The sequence below is a fragment of the Corvus moneduloides genome, chromosome 2 (genome assembly GCF_009650955.1).
Source record: "Corvus moneduloides isolate bCorMon1 chromosome 2, bCorMon1.pri, whole genome shotgun sequence".
In the NCBI taxonomy this organism is placed as follows: domain Eukaryota; kingdom Metazoa; phylum Chordata; class Aves; order Passeriformes; family Corvidae; genus Corvus; species Corvus moneduloides.
The window spans coordinates 31,842,463-31,863,926 of NC_045477.1; the positions used below are offsets into that span (position 1 = coordinate 31,842,463).

A 21,464-nucleotide genomic window follows, 5' to 3' on the forward strand; every position below is an offset into this window, starting at 1 on the left:
ATATGGAGTGGTAGAAGAAGGAGAAGAAGGTGTAGAGAACAACAACATTCCTCCATTTTGGTATTTTTTACTCTTATCTATATACTATAAAAAGAAGCCTAAAACCTCTAAAATTTTCACCCTGTGACAATCTTACATAGTAGTCTATCACCTAATTCACACCACTGTATTTTCTAGTTGTTGTCTGACTGTTGGTAATTTTTTCCAGGGTTTAAAGCTATACCAGTGGTGTCCAGGGGGGTAAAAACTCTTAAAAACAGGCAGAGAAATATTGTCGGCACTCTGGGTTCCTACACCTGTCCCTGTCCACATCCCAGCCAAGCTCACGGGGAGGGGTCGGGGGAAGTGAATGTTTCTGGGGACCCCAATCTCTGGATGCCAGCAGGCTCCACTCTGCCCAGACACCCATGTCCCAGTGTATTTCCAGCGAGATTTCCATATGTCTGCAAAAGGGGTTGCTCAATGTCCCTGGAGTGTTCACGTCCCGAGCGCATGGCAGCCAGGATGAGGGGAGGTGACGGTCCCTGCAGCCTGCCTACACCGTGGGGCAGGAGCTGGACCCACTCCCACAGGGCCCAGAACTGAATGTGTTGGAGGATTGAGATAGTAGAGGATGGGAGAGACCCTGGGCACCTCTCCTCCTGGCTACAGCCCCGTAGTTCCTGGCATGGGGAGGCAGCGGGACCCCCGGCCAGCTCGGGCGAAGGCCACGGGGAGGCTGGGCCAGGACAGATTGCAGAGCCAGGGACATGGCATGGCCGGGCCCCAGCTGGGCTGGAGCCAAGCCCGATCCCAAGGCCATCCAGGCCAACCAGGGCTGGCAGGGGAGGACAGCAGGGCACAGCAGAGGAGGGGCAGGTCCCAGCACTGCATAAAAAGGCCCCAGCAGGGACAGGGAGCAGGTGGCACTCCGAGAAGAGCCCAGAGCAGCACTGCCAGAGCTGTAGGAGAGGGGCCATGGAGCAGTACTTCTCAGCCACCCAGAAGATGGAGCAGGAGGTGATGTTCCCCAGCCTGCTCCGAGGGGTCTTCCCGCAGCAGGAGGGGGCAGCCCCAGACGCCGAGAGCCACACGGACCTCTACGAGCGCTACCAGCTCCTCAAGGCCATCAAGCCCATGGTGGAGAAAGGCCTGGCCTCTGTCAGTGACCAGAGCCCGACCGGTGCCGACACCGACATGGACACATCCTCGGACAGCAACGAGGCCGGGGACGCCCAGCTGGAGGAGCGCCTGTCCCACCACCTGAGTGGCTTGCAGCAGGTCCTCACCCACCTCACCAGGGACACCAACGCCCTGACCCGGAGGTACAGCCAGATCCTGGAGCAGATCAACCTCAGCGAGGGGCAGCCCAGCTGGTGACCCTGTGCTGGCCACCAGGTAAGAGCTGGGGGGATGCAGAGTGCAGGGGCAGCAAGACAAGGGGTGGCCTCCCTGGAGAGGTCCCCAACAATGCAGGGGTGGGAACCTGCTGGGAAGGGCCTTGGAATGGGGGCTGGCCCCTCAGCTGGGGGCAGATATCCCTCTCCACGCTGGAGGAGGGAACGCAGGCCATTGCTCTGTGCAGAGACTGCGGGGGCTCAGGGTCTATGGACTCAGGGTTGGTGGACTGTGTGTCCCCCTGGGATGATCCTTGGAGTTAAGGAATGCTGCTCTTGCAGGACAGGTGCTGGTGTCAGGAAGCAGAAGACAACCCCGTCGCTGAGCAGCGCAGGCTCTTCCCAGTCACGCTCGCACTCCCCACTCCGTGGCAGCTGATCTGACCTCCCGGCACCGGCACTGGCCCTGACACCGGCCATGGCTGTGACCACCGGAGATCCAGATGGTGCCGTATCCTCATAGGAAGAAGCATCTGGCTGTGCCGGGAAGGCCATTGGAAGAGCTGCAGGCTCGTGCCCTCCTCTTTATTTTCAAAGAGCGGCACGAAGCTGGGGGTGTTTTGAGGTGGCCCCGACCTCCAACAGTCCCTTGAGACTGCCAAGCCCTTTTCCAGCTGGTACCTGGACTCCAAGGGCGCTTCCCCCTGTTTCTGCTAATAAAAGAAGCCCCGTGAAGCCGTTGTCAGTGTGGTGCTTTCACTCATGGAGTGCCCCAGAGCGGGGCAGGGGGACCCTGGCTCTGTGGGGAGGGAACTTCCCAGGACAGTCACGGGGAATTAGAAAGGGACAAAGAATCCCAAAGTCATGGGATGGTTTGGGTTGGAAGGGATCTTCAGAGACCACCTAGTGTAATGCCCTGCTGTGGGCTGGGACATCTTGCACCAGCCCAGGTAGCTCAGAGGTGGGTCCAACCACATTAGAGATTCCCATCTCCTCTCACCTGATCAGGCCATTTCTCCCAGTTGCTGAGACCACTCTGGCTTTGGCTTGTCCTGCCCGAGTGTGGGCAGCAGGGACAGGGTCTCCAGCCAGCTGTGGCTGAGTGAGCAGCTGAGGGGACTGGGGACTCTGGAGGAGGCAGCTGAGCCAGACCCAGAGGTGCCTCACATCTGAAAGGGTCCTGGTCAGGTTCAAGGGAGGACAAGGACAGTTCTGAGGGGTTTGGGGCAGTCAGAGCCATGGGAGATGTGTCAGCAGGAGCTACTGGGGACAACAGGGGGTCATTTGGAGACACATGAGGTGATGTTTCTCCCCTCCTGAGCCATGGCTTGGGATGGGCTCCCCAGGAGGATGGTGGCTCGTGGGGCAGGCTTGCCCAAGCACCAGCCCCGTGGCCACAGAGACCCAAGGAGCTCGTTGCACCAGCACCCAGAAGTGCTGCTTTTCTGGGAAAGCAGCTGCCAATCAGCAAGTTCCCCACATGAGGGCAAACACAGTTCCCTGCAGCCAGAGAGGATTTCGGAGCTGATCTGCTCTCTGTGTCCGTCCTCAGCTTCGGCAGAGTCGCAGCCTTGTCTTATCCAGAGAACATGGAGCATGAGGGGCATGTTGGGAGAGACCTGGGCCATCCCCATGGCAATGCCACCTCTGGCTGGGCCTTGATGGAGCTCTCCCTTTGGAGCTCTTCTGCCTCCATGCTGATTGCAGAGCCAGGTGTTGAACCATAAGGAATGGGTGGGCACTGGTTCCCAGTGAGGTGAGGACCACGGAGGTGGTGATGTCCCTCTGGTGGTTTTCCTGGTTGGAGCTCAAGGATGGGACCTATGTCCCCTGGAGAACACGGCTGGCTGTGCTGGTTTCGGCTGGGGTGGGGACGATTTTCTTCCCCGTGGCTGGCATGGGGCTCTGTGTTGGATTTGTGCTGAACACAGGGGCTGATAATGCAGAGATGTTTTGGTTATTGCTGAGCAGGGCTTGCACAGAGCCAAGGCCATTGCTGCTTTCTGCACTGCCACGCTGGTGAGGGGACTGGGGGGCATGGGAACCTGGGAGGAGTCACGGGTGGGATAACTGATCCCAGCTGACCCAGGGGATATTCCAGACCGTATGACATCATGCTCAGTATATAAGGTGGGGGGAAGAAGGAAGAAGCAAGCCATGCTTGGAGTGGTGGCCTTTGTCTCCCCAGGTCACCGCTACCTGTGATGGAGCCCTGCAATCCTGGGGACTGCTGAACACCCACCTGCCCGTGGGAAGTGGTGAATGAATTCCTTGTTTTGCTCTGTTGGCATACACGGCTTTTGCTTTCCCTATTAAATTGGTTTTATTTCAGCCCACGTGTTTTCTCGTTCTTCCCCTTGATTCTGTCTCTGATCCCGCTGGCGGGGCAGTGAGCGAGTGGCTGTGTGGGCCTTGGGAGCTGGCTGGGGTTAAGCCCCACCAGTGTCACAGCGGGGACGGCCTGCAGTCACCTGCAGCGATGGCTTTGGGCTTGGGCAGCGTGCTCAGCGGCTGGAGAGGCTCGTGGTGCCCCAGGGAAGCGTCACAGCAGGACACGGGCTGAGTGCTGACCACGGCTGTTGAACGTGGCCAGTGGGAGATGCAGGATGCCCCCAAAGGTCTGTGACCTGGGACAGCTGGAAGGGCTTGCTGATGTGTTGTGGGCCGCTTGCATCCCCCCAGGAGCCGTGGGTCTCTCTGAGAGCCGCTGTCCCTGCAGCTGGCTGCGAGCCCGGTGTGTCACAGGAACCTTCTGCCTGCTCCGATTGCAGGGCATTGCATCACGCTGCCCCAGGGCTGCGTCAAGGCCTGACGGTGCCCTGCTGCTGGCAACCGCTGCTGGCCAAAGCTGATAAGAGGTTAGATGGCCACAGAAGACTTCTTTGTCCTGGGATAACTCAGCGCTGGTCCCAGCGGGATGCTGGCAGACAGAGCAGATCAGGCGTCTCCGGTGTGGCAGGGGGTGCTGGCTCTGCACTGCCCTGGACAGGCTCCCAGGGCACCCGCACTGTTGCCTGCCACCACGGGGAAAGGGCATTTCCTTTCACACTGTTGAAGCAAATCAGGGTGGCAGCACTTCTTTTAAATCTGTTTAGGGACTTCGTATCCATCAGAGAGCAGTGACCTGGCACAGGGGCTCAGTGTGAGGCAGACAAGAGATAAAGCACAGTTTTCACCCAAAATTCTAAATGAATAAGAATCCCCTAATCCCAAATTAACACAACCTCCCCACCCCTAAGCGTGCTCAGCATTTGGATTCAGAAGCCGATGACAAATTGGGAAAGCAGAAAGGTTGGATCCTCACTATTAGCAAAGAAAAAACGACATAATAATAAAAAACATAGCCATGGAATTAATTAGGGAGAGCATATATTTTTGTTAGCACTTCAGAATTAATTTTACAGCAAGACGTAGGCTACAGCATCTACAGGGGCTGGTCAAGAACATGTTCAAGGGTCAGGAGAAATGCCAGTGAGAAATAAAAAGGAGGAACTCACAGAATTGCTCTCTGGGTTTTATAAAATACATGTTGTGTGAACAACTTCCCACTCTTGCAAATAAAACAACTGAAAAAAACATTAATCAAAGTTACAAATATCAGTCATCCACGTATTGACAAACCATAATGGGAGAGAAGAGCAAATAATTAAACACTAAGTATTTAATCAAACTTTTATTACATGAAAGTGAGTAAAGTGTCATCTTTCAAGCCATGGACGGTTCAACAGTTGCAGCCACCTTGCCGAAGTTCTCGGGATGGCAGGAATTCATCCTGTGACGTGTCGCCACTGGAGAAATCATCAGCGAATTGGGCGGAAATCCTCCAAGAGCTGCCCTATTCTTTTCTTTTCTGCAAGAGGCGGGGAAACCTAATCAGCATTTGAGATCGATTCGGAAGATGTTTCATATTAAATCCTTAATGCTAACAAAGCCACCAAAAATCTGAGTTTTGTTACCCACAGCAAACCATTACCTTGCTGCTGTAAATAAATGCACAACTTTTTTTCTGTAGGGCTCTCCACAGATCCCTGTGGAGGGATCTCAGTAGTAACACTTTTTTATTTCTACATTTTATTATCTACATACTCCTTCCAACAAAATGCAGACCACAACCCAACAGCCAGAGTCACCCAACTGTATTGTATCAGAAAATGGACAATTTTCACCCAAATTTGCCATTGCATCATTGGGCTCAGTGACTACATTTAGTAACAAAAACCCTTAGAGCAATTCTCTATTGCTCTAAGCCAGCACCACTTCAGGTTTCCTGCCATTTCTATTAATTCTTTTTTCACCTGTTCTACTTGTTTTCTGAAAATTCATAATGTGATTTCTGAATCTACATGCACAGGCATTTTACAGGAATAGACAGTACAACTGTGAAGTTACAAGAATAAAACCTCTATTTTCCATTATTTCTTCTTCAGTGGTACAAGTTTGGTCTATCCTTTTTTTTTTTGGCTCTGCTACTTTTATACTAAAATGAGCTTTTAGGAGGAAGAGGCGGTCATCCATGCGTAGCAACAGCTCAATAACAGTATCTATTTTCACATCATAAAATCCTTCAGACTGCTGCAATTTAGATTGTGAAGAAGCAGGGAAGACATAGCCCAGAAACACCTTTACAGACATTAGCACTTGTTAACTGGCAGACTACGGCAGGCTGAAGTCTCTTAAAACACCGGCTGAGTGTACCTGCTGCTGCGTGGAAGTCCACAGGGTGGTGCCTGATGTACTCAAAGAGCTCTCGGTCCACCTTGGCGTGCATGTACTCCGCGCGTTTCACAAGCTGGTAGCCAACAAACCAGCCCAGGGTAGCGAACAGGATCTGCCGATGAACACCTGCAGCAGGAGGAGAGAGGAACGTCCCCACCTCTCCCAGCTCCCCGAGGGCCTCAGGCACGGCCCCGCTTTCCCCAGGGCCTCCAGACACTCTGCTCTCCCACACCCCAGCTCCCCTCTCCCCGCTTCGCCCCTCCAGCACCCACACCTCCCGCAGCCCTTGCCATGCCCACCTTTCCTCAGGGCTCCTTTCCCTTCCCGGCACCCATATCCCTAAGGGAGTCACCTCAAATCCCCTCCACCTCCATACGATGTCCCTTTCCCAGCCTTTTCCAATTACCCCCAATCTCCCCGTGCCAACAGACCCCTCACTTCAGGGCTCCCACCCCTTGACTTCCATCCCCACAATCACACAGAGAACTCCCTTCCCCTCCAACAGCCTCCCCGAACTCAGGGCTCGCTCTCTTCCCCTCCCCACTTCATTTATCCCTCAGTGACCCCAAGCCCAGGCCCACATACTCCCGCTATCTCCCCATTCCCTTTCCCCAGCCCCGACATCCCTCACGGTCACCCCAAATCCCACATACCTGCAGCCCCCACACCCCCTCCAGCCCCTCACTCCCGGCTGTTTCCCCTTCCCCCCTCCTTCATTTATCCTTCAGAGTGACCCCAGATGCCACACTCCCTTTTCCCAGGCCCACAAATTCCCTTTACCACCCCTAGCATCGGATTTCAGGGCTCCCTCCCCATCTCCAGCCCCTGTAACCCTCAAGGTCACCCAAATTCCCCCGCCCGCAGCTCCCGTGTCCCCTCCAGCCCCTCATTCCTCGCTGTTTCCCTTCCCCCCCTTCATTTACCCCTCAGGGACCCCAGACCCCACCCAGCCCCTTCCCCAGACTCTCCCTTAACCCTGCCCTCGCACCCCACTCCGTTCCCCCTCGCCTCAGGGTCCCCCCATCCCCCCGCACCGGCTCGCAAGACGGGGCGCTGGTTGAAGGCGTTGTTCAGCAGCGCCGACATCCACCCCGCGAACCCGAGCCACACCGAGCCCTTGTTGAGCAGCGGCGGCGGCGGCAGCGACCGCGACTCGTCGGGCAGGAACACCATGGCTGCCGCCCGCCGAAGGTGACCGGGCGGAGCGGTGCGGCGGCTGCGCCTTCCTCCGCCGGCCCGCGCCGCGCTCCCGCGTTCCGCTGCTTTCCCCGCTTACGGTTATTTGACAAAAAACCCACCCCAAAAATCACCCCAAAATCCAACCCCCCCACCCCACAAACCCACCCCCCGCGCCAAACTCCCAGGCTGAGCGTCCTTAGCCGGGTCGCGGGCGGTAGTTCCTGCAGCCCTGAGTCCACTGGGTGAGGCGGCCCCGCGGCCTCTGTAGGGCCAGCGAGGCCGGTCGGGAAGTAAATTAGGAGGTTAATTACGCACTAAAATCGAATTAATTTTCAGAGCTCTTCCTGCGACAGATTAAAGACTGAGACCTACCCCACAGTGTTAGTTTTCCTTTTTTTATTAATACGAAATCACATTAAATCATCTGCCACTGTAGCAGGACTGACGGAACCGTTAAAGAAACCTGCATTAACAAAACAGCACAGGGCCTAAAGGCTTCTCAGCCTATTTCCTAAAAATGCATTATTTAGCCTTTGTCCATGAGAGGAAAGCTAATTTACAAACAATTCGATGGGTGAAGGTATGGGTGTTAATGTCTTTGAAATGGGTATTAATGTCTCTACTAACTTTGGGCAGCAGGTTTGCTGCAGAGCCCACACAGCTTGGCTCCTGAAACCCACAAGGGTCTGCACAAGCCTGAACTTCTGAAGTTTGGGGTAAAACAGTAGGTTCGAGGGGGGAAGATGTGGGAGGCGGTTCGGGAAGGCTGTACCTTCCCTGTACCTGAGCCAGTGGGGAAAGGAAGAGGGCAACATACGGCCGGGAGTTTGGGATAAAAGGAGGCTGTGCCCTCCGAAACCTCGAGAGAGAAAACCCCGCGGGCGTGTGCCCCGGTGGGCTCTCTCTTTATTCGAATGAAGTTGCAGGACTGCTCTGCCTCCTTTTTGGACATAAACCCTGGCGTTTGTGGATTTTCCTGACATCCACAGAAGAGGAGGTGGGGCAGTCACTGCTCCATAGTGGGAGATGCTTCAGTTGAACCTGGCATCAAACAACGGTGACACATGGCCACTTACACAATCAGGCCCTAGGTTTAACTTCACAGAATTACAGAATGGTTTGGGTTGGAAGGGACCTAAGTGGTCATCTGCTTCCAACACCCTGCCACAGGCAGAGAACTTCCACTGGACCGGGTTGCTCTATCCAACCCAGCTTTGAACACTTCCAGGGATAGCACACCCACAGGTTTGCTGTGCAGCCTCTTCTTGGAGGATTTCACAGTGTGCAAAGGCACTGCTGGAGAAGAGCCCAGAGGGGTGGTTGTAGGGATTTTTTGTATATGAGCATTTCCCTCCACAGGACAGCACAGTGGACAGATAAACACAAGCTTTGTGGATGCCTTAGCCTGGGCAGAGCTTTGAGGCTTGGACCTGAGGTGCAATACAGGTGCAAGAAGCATCGTGGCACTACTGGCAGCCACAGCAGCTAAAAACAATGTGGCAAAGCCTTTGATGGTGTAAAAAAAGTGGAAACTGTGAGAAAGTAATGAAAACTAGAGTGAGAATGTCTTGAATATAAATTCACTGGCAGTGAAAACTTTAAATGTACAAGATATTTGGTTACAGAAACATCCACAGCGATTACTCTACCACTCACCTATTGCCCTAACAAGAGCCACTCAATTTTAAACACCCAAAATATTCAAAGAACTCAAAAAGCATAACTATCCCCTTGGCTATCCTTGATGAAAAGGGCCCATTCTTCAGCTAACATGGAACAAAGTTCAACAACTACTGTCAGAAATAGTAATAATAAAAAAAAATCCATCCCTCTCTCCTCCCAGTTTTATGTCAGCACTGGAATCCAAACCAGACCCCAACCTCAGAGCAACATCTTCTAGGAAGAGTTATGTAGGGTTTAAAAGGTGTAATTATTTACTGCAGAAATAACTGCTATCCTTCAGGGAACATGATTCCACAGAGGCAGAAAACAATCTACCTTTTCCTTAAGTCATTACAGGAACCGTGGATACTTAGTCTTTTGTTAGAGTTGTAGAATTTTACATGAATTACAAATAAACTATGCAGCCACATTATCTGGTATGTTTAATGGCATTAAAATACTTCTTCATTTGAGTAGCATGCCTCAATTTGGTCATCTGCTCTACAAAAAAAGAGCTACTAGAAGAATATTAAAACCTATTTGCAAAGTATCTATGAAACAAGGAGATCGACAGGACATGGACATACTAAAACTTGATATTTGAGTGTACGAGCACCTCAGGACAAGTTTCCAGCTACACACTACATCCTTAATTGTGTAGGTGTCTCTCAAAAGCAGAGCTTAGACATGAGCTGAAATAATGCAAGAAATGCTCAAACAAAAAATACCAAGTTTTTAATTTACAAATTCCATAGAACACTGTTACAACGCTCTCCTATACAGCAATCATCCCTCGTAATTTGCCACAACACCTTCTATTCAAATACAAACCATAATTGGAAAATCAGGCAGGTTTTCCTCAGGACAGAAGTCTGGACCTTGTTAAGCTTCACAGTTTACCCACAGCCCTCCCTGTTACTGTGACAGTGCTTCTGGTCAGAGGTATCCTTGTTGGGCAGTACAGGAGTGTTGGAAGAAGAGCTTCCCGCGTGGCCATGGCACACGTACAACCGTGTCTCACCAAGAGCTGTATGGCCTTGTGACAACCCCTCACCGTGCCAGGAATCCCCTCCAAGGGGTATCCTGGGACTGGTCCCAGCACTGTGGCTTCACTCAGCCTTTTGTCTGACAGAAATTCTCTCAGTCAAGACAGAGACGTAGAGTTTCAGCCAAGCATACGTGATTCCCAGAGCACAGTACACAGAGGTCAGCAACAGGGGGACAAAAGGGAAGTGCCATTTCCAGGGGGTCAGGGGAAATATGATTTCACAGAAGATTTCCAAAGGCACTAGTTGGATGAGGTAGATTGTTTCAAGCCAGTTAAGTAGAGGTTTCTCTCTCCTGTCAGAGAAATTAAAAAAGAGGTGGTGTTAAAATACATGTTAACTAAAAATATTCTGTTTTTCAGCTATCACCAGTGCAAAGAGAATCTCCCATTAGATCACAATAATAGTTTAAATAACAATTTAAAGAGTTTCAGTAGGAAAAAACCCCAGTGTGATAACCAAGAGTACAGCTCAATGTCCTTATTGAGTTCCACGATGCCTTGGAATCCTAAAGAGAAACCTCATCAATGGCTCTGTTTCACCTCACAACAACTGAACAGCAAAGACTTGTTCCACCAAAGCTGTTCTACAACCAAAGACTGCAAATGTCAGATTTATTTTAACCTCTTCCCCCAAGCTTTCTGTAGGATGTACTGTGAGCTGATCTCTCTTGCAAAGGACACTGGTGGCAGGGGTTTACTGCAGGTAGTTTAAAAGGAATGTCATGTTTTGGCACATTAGGAACAGGAAACTTGCCAAAGCTCCATCTCTAAACAAAAACTAAACTCCTGTGGAGTGAATTTTTCAGCTAGAGCTCTTGAGACAAAATGATTGAATTATTAAATAGAGAAAATCACCTACAAAAAGCAGGTGCCTGAAGTACTGAATACGTGTTTACAGTACTTCACTACAAACCCTTCATTACAGCTTGGGTTTGCCCAGAAAAGTTTGGGAAACAGGGAAGTGGGGACTGCAGGGGTTATAAGGATGAGCACTGTCTTTGGCCAAGTGGGTAAGATCCATAGGCTGTGAAACTACACAGGATGACTTGGGCAATTGTATATTCTGGCAACCTACTTGCAGTTTTGTTGACAAATTACAGCTTGCAAATAAGTGTTATTTACAACCTGTCCCTTCCACGCATTAAAATACTAACCACTACTGCAAAAATCCACAGTACAATAAGACAAAACAATAAACAATTTGCAGACAAATCACTTTAGTAAGTGCTAGAATACTGAATTAAATCCTCAGAGGTTACAGCATCACAACTCCATGCTTTAACAGAGCATGAGGCAGGTGGGGATCTACAGCCTCCTGGGACTAACTGGGCAGTTGTCATGATAACCAGATGTCCTGCAGTAATCCTAATTTAAGCATTGCCTCCTGAGAACAGAGGCAGCAGCATCTTTTATCTAGTAACACTTTAATTTGACACTTCAGCATCAGTTGTCTGTGCTGTTTGTCCCTTGTGACAACGACTGCTCCCAACACCAGAAGAAATGTTGTTATTCCTGGCATTGAGATCAAACTTCCTTAATTACCTGAACAGAGATTTCAATGAAGAGAAGCTATAAACAGTAAACAGCAGCATAAGCAGTATTTTAATTGGAAGTTCTGAAAAACAAAGGACATTATGTACTTTTAAAATTAATTATAAAAACCTTTTGCCATATATATTGTAGCATCTTTAAATCCTACTAGTCACATACGGCTTAGGATACCTAAAAATAAGCATAAACATTTGCTAAAGCAAATGCCAGGCATTTGCAATACACTTACTTCAATTATCTATAAACATACTGAACACACCAACTACAATTTGAGATAGCACTACAAACAAACAACTGGGAAGTGACTAAAGCAAAAATGACAACCAGATCAAGGCTATTGAGCTCAATGTTGCAAACTAGATAAAAATTAACTAATAGAAGAACGTTTTACCTGGTGATGTGAACAACAATGGAAAAAGTGAGAAATGCCCTGTTGTTGCCAGGATCAAGTAGATGCCAGCATCCTTGGCTCTCTGAATAGATAATAAGCTAAAAATGACAATAATTTGTTATGCTTTTGTCTTTTAGCAAAGAAACTTAATTTCAGCAAAACACTATGCAATTCACTGAAGAACAAGTCAAACAGTTTCACAGTACCCCAATCCCTCCTAACACTGGACCTCTGATGAAGTCTCCTGCTTCCAAACCACGTGGCCTCAGAGATAAAAACACAGGAGAAAAATCAGCCAGGAAACCCTCCCTCAGAAAACCACACACCCACTGAATGAAACAATCAGCAAGGCCCAGCACAAAATAGGAACTTAAACATCACTAAATCTCTCAGGAAGGAAAATAACAGTTTGTAGCAATACTGATCAGGCAGCTTATGAACTACAGCTTCACTTCTACCTGAGGCAGGCATGAAGTTCTTATGGTAAAAACTATGTATTGGTCTGGTCAAACACAGTGCAGAAGATCCCTTTCCTCAGTTGGCTCCTCAACAATCTATCCAGCATTTTAAAATACAAACCACAGCACTCATCAAGGTTTGAACTGTGCCTGAAATTAATTAACTTTAAGTGCACTACACTGTTACAGCTTAAGGCATTCTATAAAAAAGTTCCTCTTCTGAAATACACTGAAAACAAAGTGATTGCCTTCGAGAATTCCTTGACAAGTGGCTGCAGGTTCAGTTTGGCCAACAACTTTGTACAAAATTCACTTACCTTAAAGGCAGAATAGCAAGGAGTATTGCTTTCTCGTGCACATGCCAGCCAAACATGAAGGAGCTCAACGCACAAAGAACAAGGCACTGGAGAAAGCCTCTGGGCCCTTGAGGTTTAAACCAAAGACAGAAAACAGAGGGCTAGAAACAACAGGCAAAAACAGGACTTCAGTGAAATGTTTGGCAATCCTGAAGACAAGCCATTGTCCAAAGAGATTTGTCAATGTTACTAAACACCACTGCACTCAGGTTCTGCTTGGGTGGCACAAGCATTATATAGCACTGGAGGAAATCAATTTATTTGGATGTAGGAGTAGAGCCTGGAGGATTTCTGTTGAAATATGAGGAGGGAAAAACAGACTGAAAGACCACAGCCAACTTCTTGCTATTTGTGTTCAAAAATTGTCTTCCAATCTAAGCCACTAAACAGCATTTTATCAGTCACTATATATTAGTAACAGCATATTTGTTGCCCTTGAATTAAAATTCATGTGAAGTGCATACTAATCAATTAAAACCTACTAGGGACAAAACACATCAAATTTCAAAAAAATTAGTTGTTCTTACCAATATAGCTATGAAAGTACAGATTAATGTTGCCAGTGGAGTCACTGAAGGGAGGACAGTGTGCTGAAACTCTTGAACCAGCCCTCCTGTCATGGAGGCTTTAGGGATTTTTGTACCATCAAGAAAATTGCACTTTAACCCTAAAAACAAAACATAAAAAAGCACAAACTGATAAATGCTAATAAATAAAATGAAGTAGCTGAACTAAGTACATGGCCAAGTTTTGTCTTTTTTAAAGGATGGCAGATGGAAGTGGTTGATGTCTGACCTACTGCTGGTAACTCATGCACCGGATTGTGTGGACAACCATATGATTTATGGCAATCTGAAAACATAATTCAGATTTATTTCAAATGGGGAAGACTAAAATACAGAGAGCTCTATCTGCAAACAGGCACCCAACAGCAAGATTAACATACTGACCAAGAATTGTCAATGCTTTATCCATGGCATTGTACAAAGCCCAGAAATTGGGGGCCCAATAGGCATGGCAGAGACCTCGCTTGAAAGGGAAGAGCCGTGAAATGACTTGAGGCAGCTGACCCTACAAAGAAAAACAAGAACAACAAAGAAATGGCCTGTTTAGATAAAATATTATTTCTACTTTTATAACAAAATTTTCTAACTGTTCAGGGGAGTAACACGTGAGAAAGGGGTTATTACCAATACTAGGAAGGGTCCCAATGAAAGAGCAGAAACAAGACAGACAATAAGTCCCAGAAGAGTTACATGAAGAAAGCTGAAACTTCTCCACTTCAGAGATCCATCTACAAGAAAGAAACAGATTAAGGAAACAGTTGCTGTGGGAAGTGGGAAGGGAGACAACCCATTCCACACTGACAAGGAATTGCTAGCACCTATCTAAAAGGGGCACACTGACTTTTATGTCAATATATTCAGTTGCTTCCTTCAACAGCTAGCATTTCTTTTGCCCACATTGCAGCTCCTGCACTATACAAGCTTTCAGTATTTTCCAAATTTACCTTCCCTGTTCACATGAGGAGTATCAGGCATGTTTCAGTGCTCAAAAGTGGGGAGAAACTCAAAGTAGGTCTTTGAAATAGATTCTGATACTGTCTGATTGTTCCATATCCAGGATAATCCTTATGGCTTCCAAGTGCAGTTTGTTAATGTTGGTTTTTCTTAATAAAGAACTCTTAAAGAAACAGGAATTGTACAAAACAAATCTATTTCAAAGATCTTTCAAGATCCTACCAATTCTGCTCTCAAGCAGGATTTTTGTTTGATATACAGCCATTTTGTTCCAACTGTATCTGCATGTCTTCACTGTTCCCCTAGTTCCACTGATGAACACAACTCCCCCCAAAAGCCAGTGAGGAAAACCCCATCTTACCTGCATTATTTGCAGTAAAACAGTAGGATCGTAACAAATAAATGCCATATGCTGGGGCCACATACATGTAGATGTGTTTGAAATGCAGAAGAACAGCAAAAAGAAGAGCGCCCTCCAAATACCTTTTCTGAAAGAAAACAAAACCTAAGCTCTTCTCTTTGTACTCACTTTGAACAGTCCTCTGTTGTACTCCTAAGGTGACAGGACATTATAAGCATTAAAAAGAGTATTTACTTCAAATTACAAATTCAGTAGTGTTATGTACAACCGTTATGGAGAAGGAAACTATCCTGTCACACAGTCACCTCTCCACAGCTTCAGAAGTTACGTTTTCTAAGGACTGGTGATTTGGAAGAAGGTAAGATGGCAAGAAATGATGTCACATTGCTCAGGGGTAACACAGAATTTAGCTTTCTAATGGGGAACTGCAGTGCTGCAGCATCAGCAAGCATTTATGGTGAGTTTCAGGTTTTTCTCTTCCCCACAAACTCAATAAATAATTAGACATCCAGCTTCAGGCAGCTCAACATAAAGCCACTACCATTGCCCACAACAAGAGCAGACCTATGAAGTGAACTAATGCACCCAAAATACACATGGCAACAAATAGACAAGAGTCACTTGGGTTTACCTGACACAGCCGAGCAACAGAAAGAAGCATCAGCCCAAACAGGAAGCCATTGTACTGGAAGTGAATATCTGAACTTGAGTCAAGGAATAAATTTAGCAAGCTTTCTTTACTACTATGGTTTCTGGAGAAGACTCAAAAGTTATGAGGAATAAACTCAAATTAAAACGGAATTTAAATTAAGAAAGCAACCTTAAATTCACACCACGTAGACACAAGTAATTATTTAACCGTACCTGTAAGTACTCCTAGACACAAAATACACTAATGCTGGCTATTACCTTGATGAAATGAGACACAACAATCTACACATGTATTGTGCAATTTTTGCAACATAAACCAAAAAAAGTTAAATCTCCACTTTAATTTTTAAGTTATTAGTTTCTGCCACACATTGGTTAATGGATAGTGACAGTTGCCCTCGTATTTCTACCACCTGTAAGCAGGCAACATACACAAGAACTGTGACAGAGAAAATGAAACCCTTCCTTTAAATGCACACTGTGTCAGGACTGACTTGCAGTAATTGCAATTTCCAGAGTTATTTTTATATAGGATATGGACCTGTTGGAGGGCATTCAGAGAAAGCCATGAAGATGCTCCAAGGGCTGGAGCACCTCTGCTATGGAGACAGGCTGAGATAACTGGGGTTATTTCAGCCTGAAAAAGGGAAGACACTGGGGAGAACTTGGAGCCCCTTCAGGTACTATTAGGTGCTCTTAAGAGAACTGGACAGGGACTTTTGATAAGGGCATGCAGTGATAGGGCAAGGGGGAATGGTTTTAAACTAAAAGAGGGGAGATTTAGATTGGATATTAGCAATAAATTCTTTCTTGTGAGAGTGATAAGGGACCAGCATAGGTTGCCCAGAGAAGTTGTGGATGCCTTATCCCTTGAAGTGTTCAAGGTCAGGCTGAATGAGGCTTTGAGCAACCTGTCTAGGGGAGGGCAGGGAGCTGGAACTAAATGATCTTTAAGGTCCCTTCCAAACCAAACCACTCTATGATTCTATAACTTCTTTAGAAAGACTTCCTAATTCCCATATAATGTTAACCAATTGAATACATTCCGAATCTTAAAGCACTTTGAAGATTTTCCTTACCACAGGACAAACTTGGAACCACACCCAGAACACAGAGCCTCTCTGCTAATACTCCTGTAGGCAGGTGGAGGAGGAACAGCCACATTGCTGCCAGACTGGCTGGTTCTCTTCCACTCCTGGCAAATCAGACCAAGAACTGACTAACTTCCATTTTGCCAAATAGCAATTCTAATGAAAACAAAGTTATTAAACTAACCCTAGAAACAAAACCAGCAGTGTTACTTTCTATGACAGCAATAATAATACAGAATTGTGCCACACACTGTAACAGGTTGTTAAAAAACCAAATGAACCACAAACAACCCACAATGGTTTGAAAGGATACGATCCACAATTAACAACCCAAAATTCCACAAGAGCAGAACGGCAAGAATAAATGTTGGTTTTTCCAGGATATCCTTTGCAGCTCGTTTTCCATTTACACATCTGCAGCACCTGAACAAGAGCAGAAGAAACAGAAGCTTTAATTCAAACATACACGCAGGAACATTGTTGGTTTTAAGAGTGAAGAACTACATTTACTCTGAAGTTAGCCATTTTATCAGGAGGCAAGGCAAAGATACAATTCTTGCTAAATTCATCAAGGGCAGGCAGTGTCATGAACAAAGTTTAGTTAAAAAAAAAAGACTTTCAATTTCAATAGCTGTGGTGCATTCCACGTGCTAAAGTTTTCATTACGTAACAGCCTCAGGTTTGAGTCTCCCATTCAGCAAGCATAAAGCTTTCATAGCCTGCTTGCCATCATGAGCAGTGTGTTGCTACATTTGGAGACAACTCAGAGAGTTGTATTTAAGGTCCTCAGATGGACATTAACCTCTCCCTGGCTACCCCTGCCCCATTATGAGTTATTTCTGTTGGTTAAAAACATCTTATTACTTCTCAGTGTGAAGCAATATGGTTCATATGACTTTTGAAAGCAATCTTAAATCACATTAAAAAGTTACAGATTATCTGTGTTGAAATACTGTTAGTGCAACCTCCCTGCCATGAGCAGAACACCTTCCACTAGACTGGGTTGCTCAAATCCCTATCCAACCTGGCCTTGAAATTTTCCAGGCATGGGGCATCTACCACCACTCTTGGCAAATAACTGTGCAGACACCAGCCCTGAGCCTTCAGCCTCACATTCATACATCTGTGAGTCAAAACAATAAAAGGAAAAGAAGTCACAAATTTCAAATAAAGAAAGTAAATAAAGGAACTTAGGCAGTGCTCCAATCAGAGAATTTCCTACCCAGGTTCTGAGCAGACAGAATAAAGCAACAGAAGACTCTTACAGCCAAACCATTAAGGCAGGCAACATATTTCTCAGAACATCCCCCCAGTCTATTCTTTAGGTATAAGGTAAACAGTTCTTCACAAAGTCAGGCCACGCCGAAAGCATCTGATCCTAAAAACATTAGACTTGGAATAATCAGTTTATCATCAAAAACACTAGAGCAACTTTGCATATTTGATGATTGATTTGATGCATTTTGTGACAAATTTCCTATATGCTTCTACTCTAGAACAGAGTAGTAAGAAAAATAACAGGAAAAAACCTGTTCTGAGCACATAAGCTGTCCTGCAACTCCTACAAAATGAGCCCAGTGACAGAAGCAAACCCAAGCATAACATGTGAAACTGCAGCTGGTGTCTGAGTGAATGCAAATCCAATACATGCACAGCAATTGTATGTCCAAGAAGAACACGTTATCTTGTGTTTAGCAGCATATTCCAAGTTTCTCCTAGAACAGGTTCCAGCAACTCTGGCATTTCCCCACATTTACAAGCTTATTTGTACAAATAGTTATTTGTTGTGGCTACAGAACAAGCCCACATATGAAGGGCTATCCACTGTCCCTAAAATTAGAACTTTAAGACTTACTCATGAACTGCATATATGAAGAGGGTATCTGTAAAGATGACAGAAAGCCTTTGGAAGAAGATGGTTGCACGACTGGCATAATTCAAGTTTTCAACAACCAGCATCTGGGGGTCAAAGTACTTGGCAATGTGAGAAAGTGCATATTCAAACCAAGCAAAAAATGGTGGATAATCCAGGGTCCATTCCGAGGTTGCCTAAAGACAAAATAAGATTAAATAGTTTGTAACAAACCATGCTGTTTGCAGTCCTTCAGGTACAGCTCACTGCAGCAAACCAGCTGATGCATTTTCTCTCAGTAACCTCTATGTTACTGAAACCACTCCACAATTAGTAGCCAGCTCTGTGGTGCTGACCATGATTTAAGCTGTTCTCCTGCAGTACTGGTAGAGATGGGACGTCTCCTGATTAGCAGGAAAAGATTAAAGAGCATTTTGTGTACCAGCACCTAACCAGTATATTACTGTTTGGTATCTATAAATCAATTTACAGTAATAGGGCCAATATTACAAAACCTCACAGCCAATACTGGTCTATATTAGAGTGATCACCAACACAGTCAGCCTTGCTCCAGGCTCAAAATTACTTTTACTCATCAGTTAGCAAGTCTTAACTCTCATACAACCTTTTCAACATCAAATGTCATTATGTGATCTCTTCCCCTAAGGAGAGCTGTTATCCCTTGACCAGCAACTCCTTTAACTCCTTGGCTGTGGAAACAGGAGAGGAGGAGAGATGAGCAGAGCAGGTTGGGATGGGGTGTATTTTTTAATGAGCATGTTCCCAAATGCTTATGTCATATTGATGAAAGGCATCCTATGCTCTGGCATGAGGTTAATGCTGGCATTATAGAATCTGTTTGTAAAACAGCCCTTGGATCAGTCTTACAAAGTTCTGACCTGCACAAATCATTTACTCCTGGATGCTTACATGGAGTACGAGACACTACCGTATCTATCCCTGTACTCCAGCAGATACCAGAAGATAGATTAAAACTCAATTAGGTGGGCTGAGCCTATGACAAACCTAAAGGTGATTCATCTAGATAAAAATCAATGCATCCTTACTAGCACACCAGCAAAGGCTCAAAACTTTAATACACTGATTTCATAGTGTATAGATGTATACACCCATTAGCATGACTCAATGTTTATTCTGGTAACTGTGTATCAACAATGAGAAGAGCAAAGAGACCGGCAATTTAGGAGTATGATGCAACTTGTTCCTGTGCTACACAGCCTTTCCAATAACCCACATGCCTTAATTGCATCTGCCATTTTGCATTTTTAAGTACTTGCGGCTGCCCCAAACAACTTTCATTTTTTAGCTAAATGCTACACAGGGCCAGCAAATTGTGACTGGCATCTTTTTGTCCCACTGCATGACAGTCACCAACCATCTCTTCCAACATTCACAAGGTCTGACATACCCAATGTGCCTTTAATTTACACACAGCTAAAAAAACCCCCAAACACGTACTTACCTCATAGTACCACTGAGAGAGGGGCAAGCTGTGGGTGATGGCAAGCCAGTTCCTATGGACTTCGAAATCTGTGGAGTAACTACAGAACGTGTACGTTAAGAGTCACATACATGCACTTAAAGGAGAAATACTTCAGAGCACATCACCACAGGCAGGTAAGAAGGAAGTCTCTATTTATCAACTGTAGGACACCACTGTGATCAAGTAACTGAAACAGTAACAAAGATGCTGCTCAAGAACTTTGTGCCAAAGATGTATCATAGAATGATTTAGGTTGGAAGGGACCTTAAAGACCATCTCATTCCAACCCCCCTGCCACGGGCAGGGATACCTTCCACTAGACCAGGGCGCTCAAAGCCCCATCCAATCTGGCCTTGAACACTTCCAGGGAAGGGACATCCACAGCTTCTCTGGGCAGCCGGTGCCAGTGCCTCACCACCCTCACAGTAAAGATTTTTCTCCTAACGTCTAATCTAAATCTCCCATTTTATTTAGTTTAAAACCATTCCTCCTTGTCCTATGACTATCTGACTATGTAAAATGTCACTCATACAGGTGGTTATAGAGCAAAAATTATTTATAGCTACGATTTTTCAGATAATTAGTGCGAAATTCCAGGTTCTAACTGAAATTTAACAGCAATTTGTTTGGGTTCTTTTCAGTATAAAAACATATAATTACAAAGCATTAATGTTTCAGCACACTTAAAGGCCTTCCCGAACAGCGGCCAGTCGGACCGGGCCAGGAGGGAGGGCTTCCAAAGAGAAAAGCAAAGCTGTGCCACGCGGCGGAGGCAGCGCGGCCTCGCTTCCCTCACGAACCCGGGAGTCACATGGGCCTTCAGGGCCTCCTCAGGACCGCGGCCCCACGCTGCCCGCGGCCGGCCCCCCTCACGGGTTCGCGGCAGCTCTACGCCACCCGCCCCCCTCCCGTTCCGTCCCGTTCCATCCCATCCCATCCCGTCCCGTCCCGTGCGCAGGGAACCTCCTTACTAGGCGGGGATGAGGAGGCACTTGAGGAAGGACACGCCGAGCGCCAGCGCGCGGAACCAGCCGCGGCCGCCCGCCGCCATGGCGCGCACCCCCCGCCCCGCGCCGCCGCCGCCCTACGCATGCGCCGCGCCCGCCGCGCCGGTTTGAAGCGCGCGCCCGCCCCGCTCGCTCGCTGGCGGAGTCGGGAGCGGGGCCGCGCATGCGCGGGAAGGGCGGGGCTCTGTGAGGCGCTGGAACGGGCGCACGTGGAAAGAGAGGAAATTTAGGTTGGGTGTCAGAAATTCTTTCCTGTGAGGGTGGTGAGGCTCTGGCACAGGAAACAGTTAATGATTAGCCTGCACGAACACAGAGAAAGAAAATCACCACTGGACCAAGAGGCGCGAGAAGAATGAGCGCATAGACTGGGAGTATAAAAGCTCAGGGACTTTGTTCAGGGTCCCTCTGTGCAGACACCCAGCTTGAGCTGACCTGCTGCTGCACCAGTCTATTAGTATTTACTTTTATAAATCCAGCACCTGAGACTGCTGCAGGGAACCCCGTGTTGAGGCTGAAGGAGGAGGAAGCGTGCCTGGGAGTGAGTGTGTGTGAGCGAGGAGTTGGTTGGTGGTGTGAGGCCACCCAGCCTCCCCTGGGCAGAAGCTGCTTTAAATGACACCTCTGCTCCAGGGAGGTGCCTTCTCCAACCAGTCTTCCTGGTGTCCAAGTCAGCTTCCAAGTACAAAGTGCCCTCTCAGAGGACAAGGCTCAATTCTTTTAATACCTTCCTGCCAGCCTGGAGGGTGGATGCATACAAGGCTGATGCCTCTTCAGCTTCCTTACAGCAAATCTTCATCTATT

At 47.2% G+C, this 21,464-nt stretch overlaps 3 protein-coding genes across 5 annotated transcripts; 1 reads left to right on the forward strand and 2 right to left on the reverse strand.

Moving 5' to 3' along the window:
• The first annotated feature begins 884 nt into the window (after positions 1–884).
• On the forward strand, positions 885–2,051 carry LOC116439462 (thyroid hormone-inducible hepatic protein-like). 2 transcript variants are annotated; one of them, XM_032099008.1, is made up of 2 exons: positions 885–1,377; positions 1,664–2,051. In XM_032099008.1, exon 1 carries the CDS (start codon positions 958–960, stop codon positions 1,357–1,359), a length of 402 nt encoding a protein of 133 aa, XP_031954899.1. In that variant the 5' UTR covers positions 885–957; the 3' UTR covers positions 1,360–1,377; positions 1,664–2,051. The 2 variants fall into 2 exon arrangements, with proteins under 2 accessions (XP_031954899.1, XP_031954898.1); XM_032099007.1 differs by having other exon boundaries at positions 886–1,377; positions 1,659–2,051.
• Positions 2,052–4,668: 2,617 nt separating this feature from the next.
• On the reverse strand, positions 4,669–7,297 carry NDUFC2 (NADH:ubiquinone oxidoreductase subunit C2). The gene is made up of 3 exons (XM_032099010.1): positions 7,067–7,297; positions 6,012–6,158; positions 4,669–5,166 (listed from the first exon to the last, which is right to left on the reverse strand). Exons 1-3 carry the CDS (start codon positions 7,203–7,205, stop codon positions 5,117–5,119), a joined length of 336 nt encoding a protein of 111 aa, XP_031954901.1. The 5' UTR covers positions 7,206–7,297; the 3' UTR covers positions 4,669–5,116.
• Positions 7,298–9,586: 2,289 nt separating this feature from the next.
• Positions 9,587–20,728, reverse strand: ALG8 (ALG8 alpha-1,3-glucosyltransferase). 2 transcript variants are annotated; one of them, XM_032099011.1, is made up of 13 exons: positions 20,628–20,728; positions 19,636–19,714; positions 18,156–18,349; positions 16,614–16,723; positions 15,190–15,257; positions 14,559–14,685; positions 13,868–13,971; positions 13,628–13,748; positions 13,205–13,344; positions 12,639–12,778; positions 11,864–11,961; positions 11,464–11,536; positions 9,587–10,214 (listed from the first exon to the last, which is right to left on the reverse strand). In XM_032099011.1, exons 1-13 carry the CDS (start codon positions 20,705–20,707, stop codon positions 9,983–9,985), a joined length of 1,566 nt encoding a protein of 521 aa, XP_031954902.1. In that variant the 5' UTR covers positions 20,708–20,728; the 3' UTR covers positions 9,587–9,982. The 2 variants fall into 2 exon arrangements, with proteins under 2 accessions (XP_031954902.1, XP_031954903.1); XM_032099012.1 differs by lacking the exon at positions 11,464–11,536 and having other exon boundaries at positions 10,068–10,214.
• Positions 20,729–21,464: the final 736 nt, after the last annotated feature.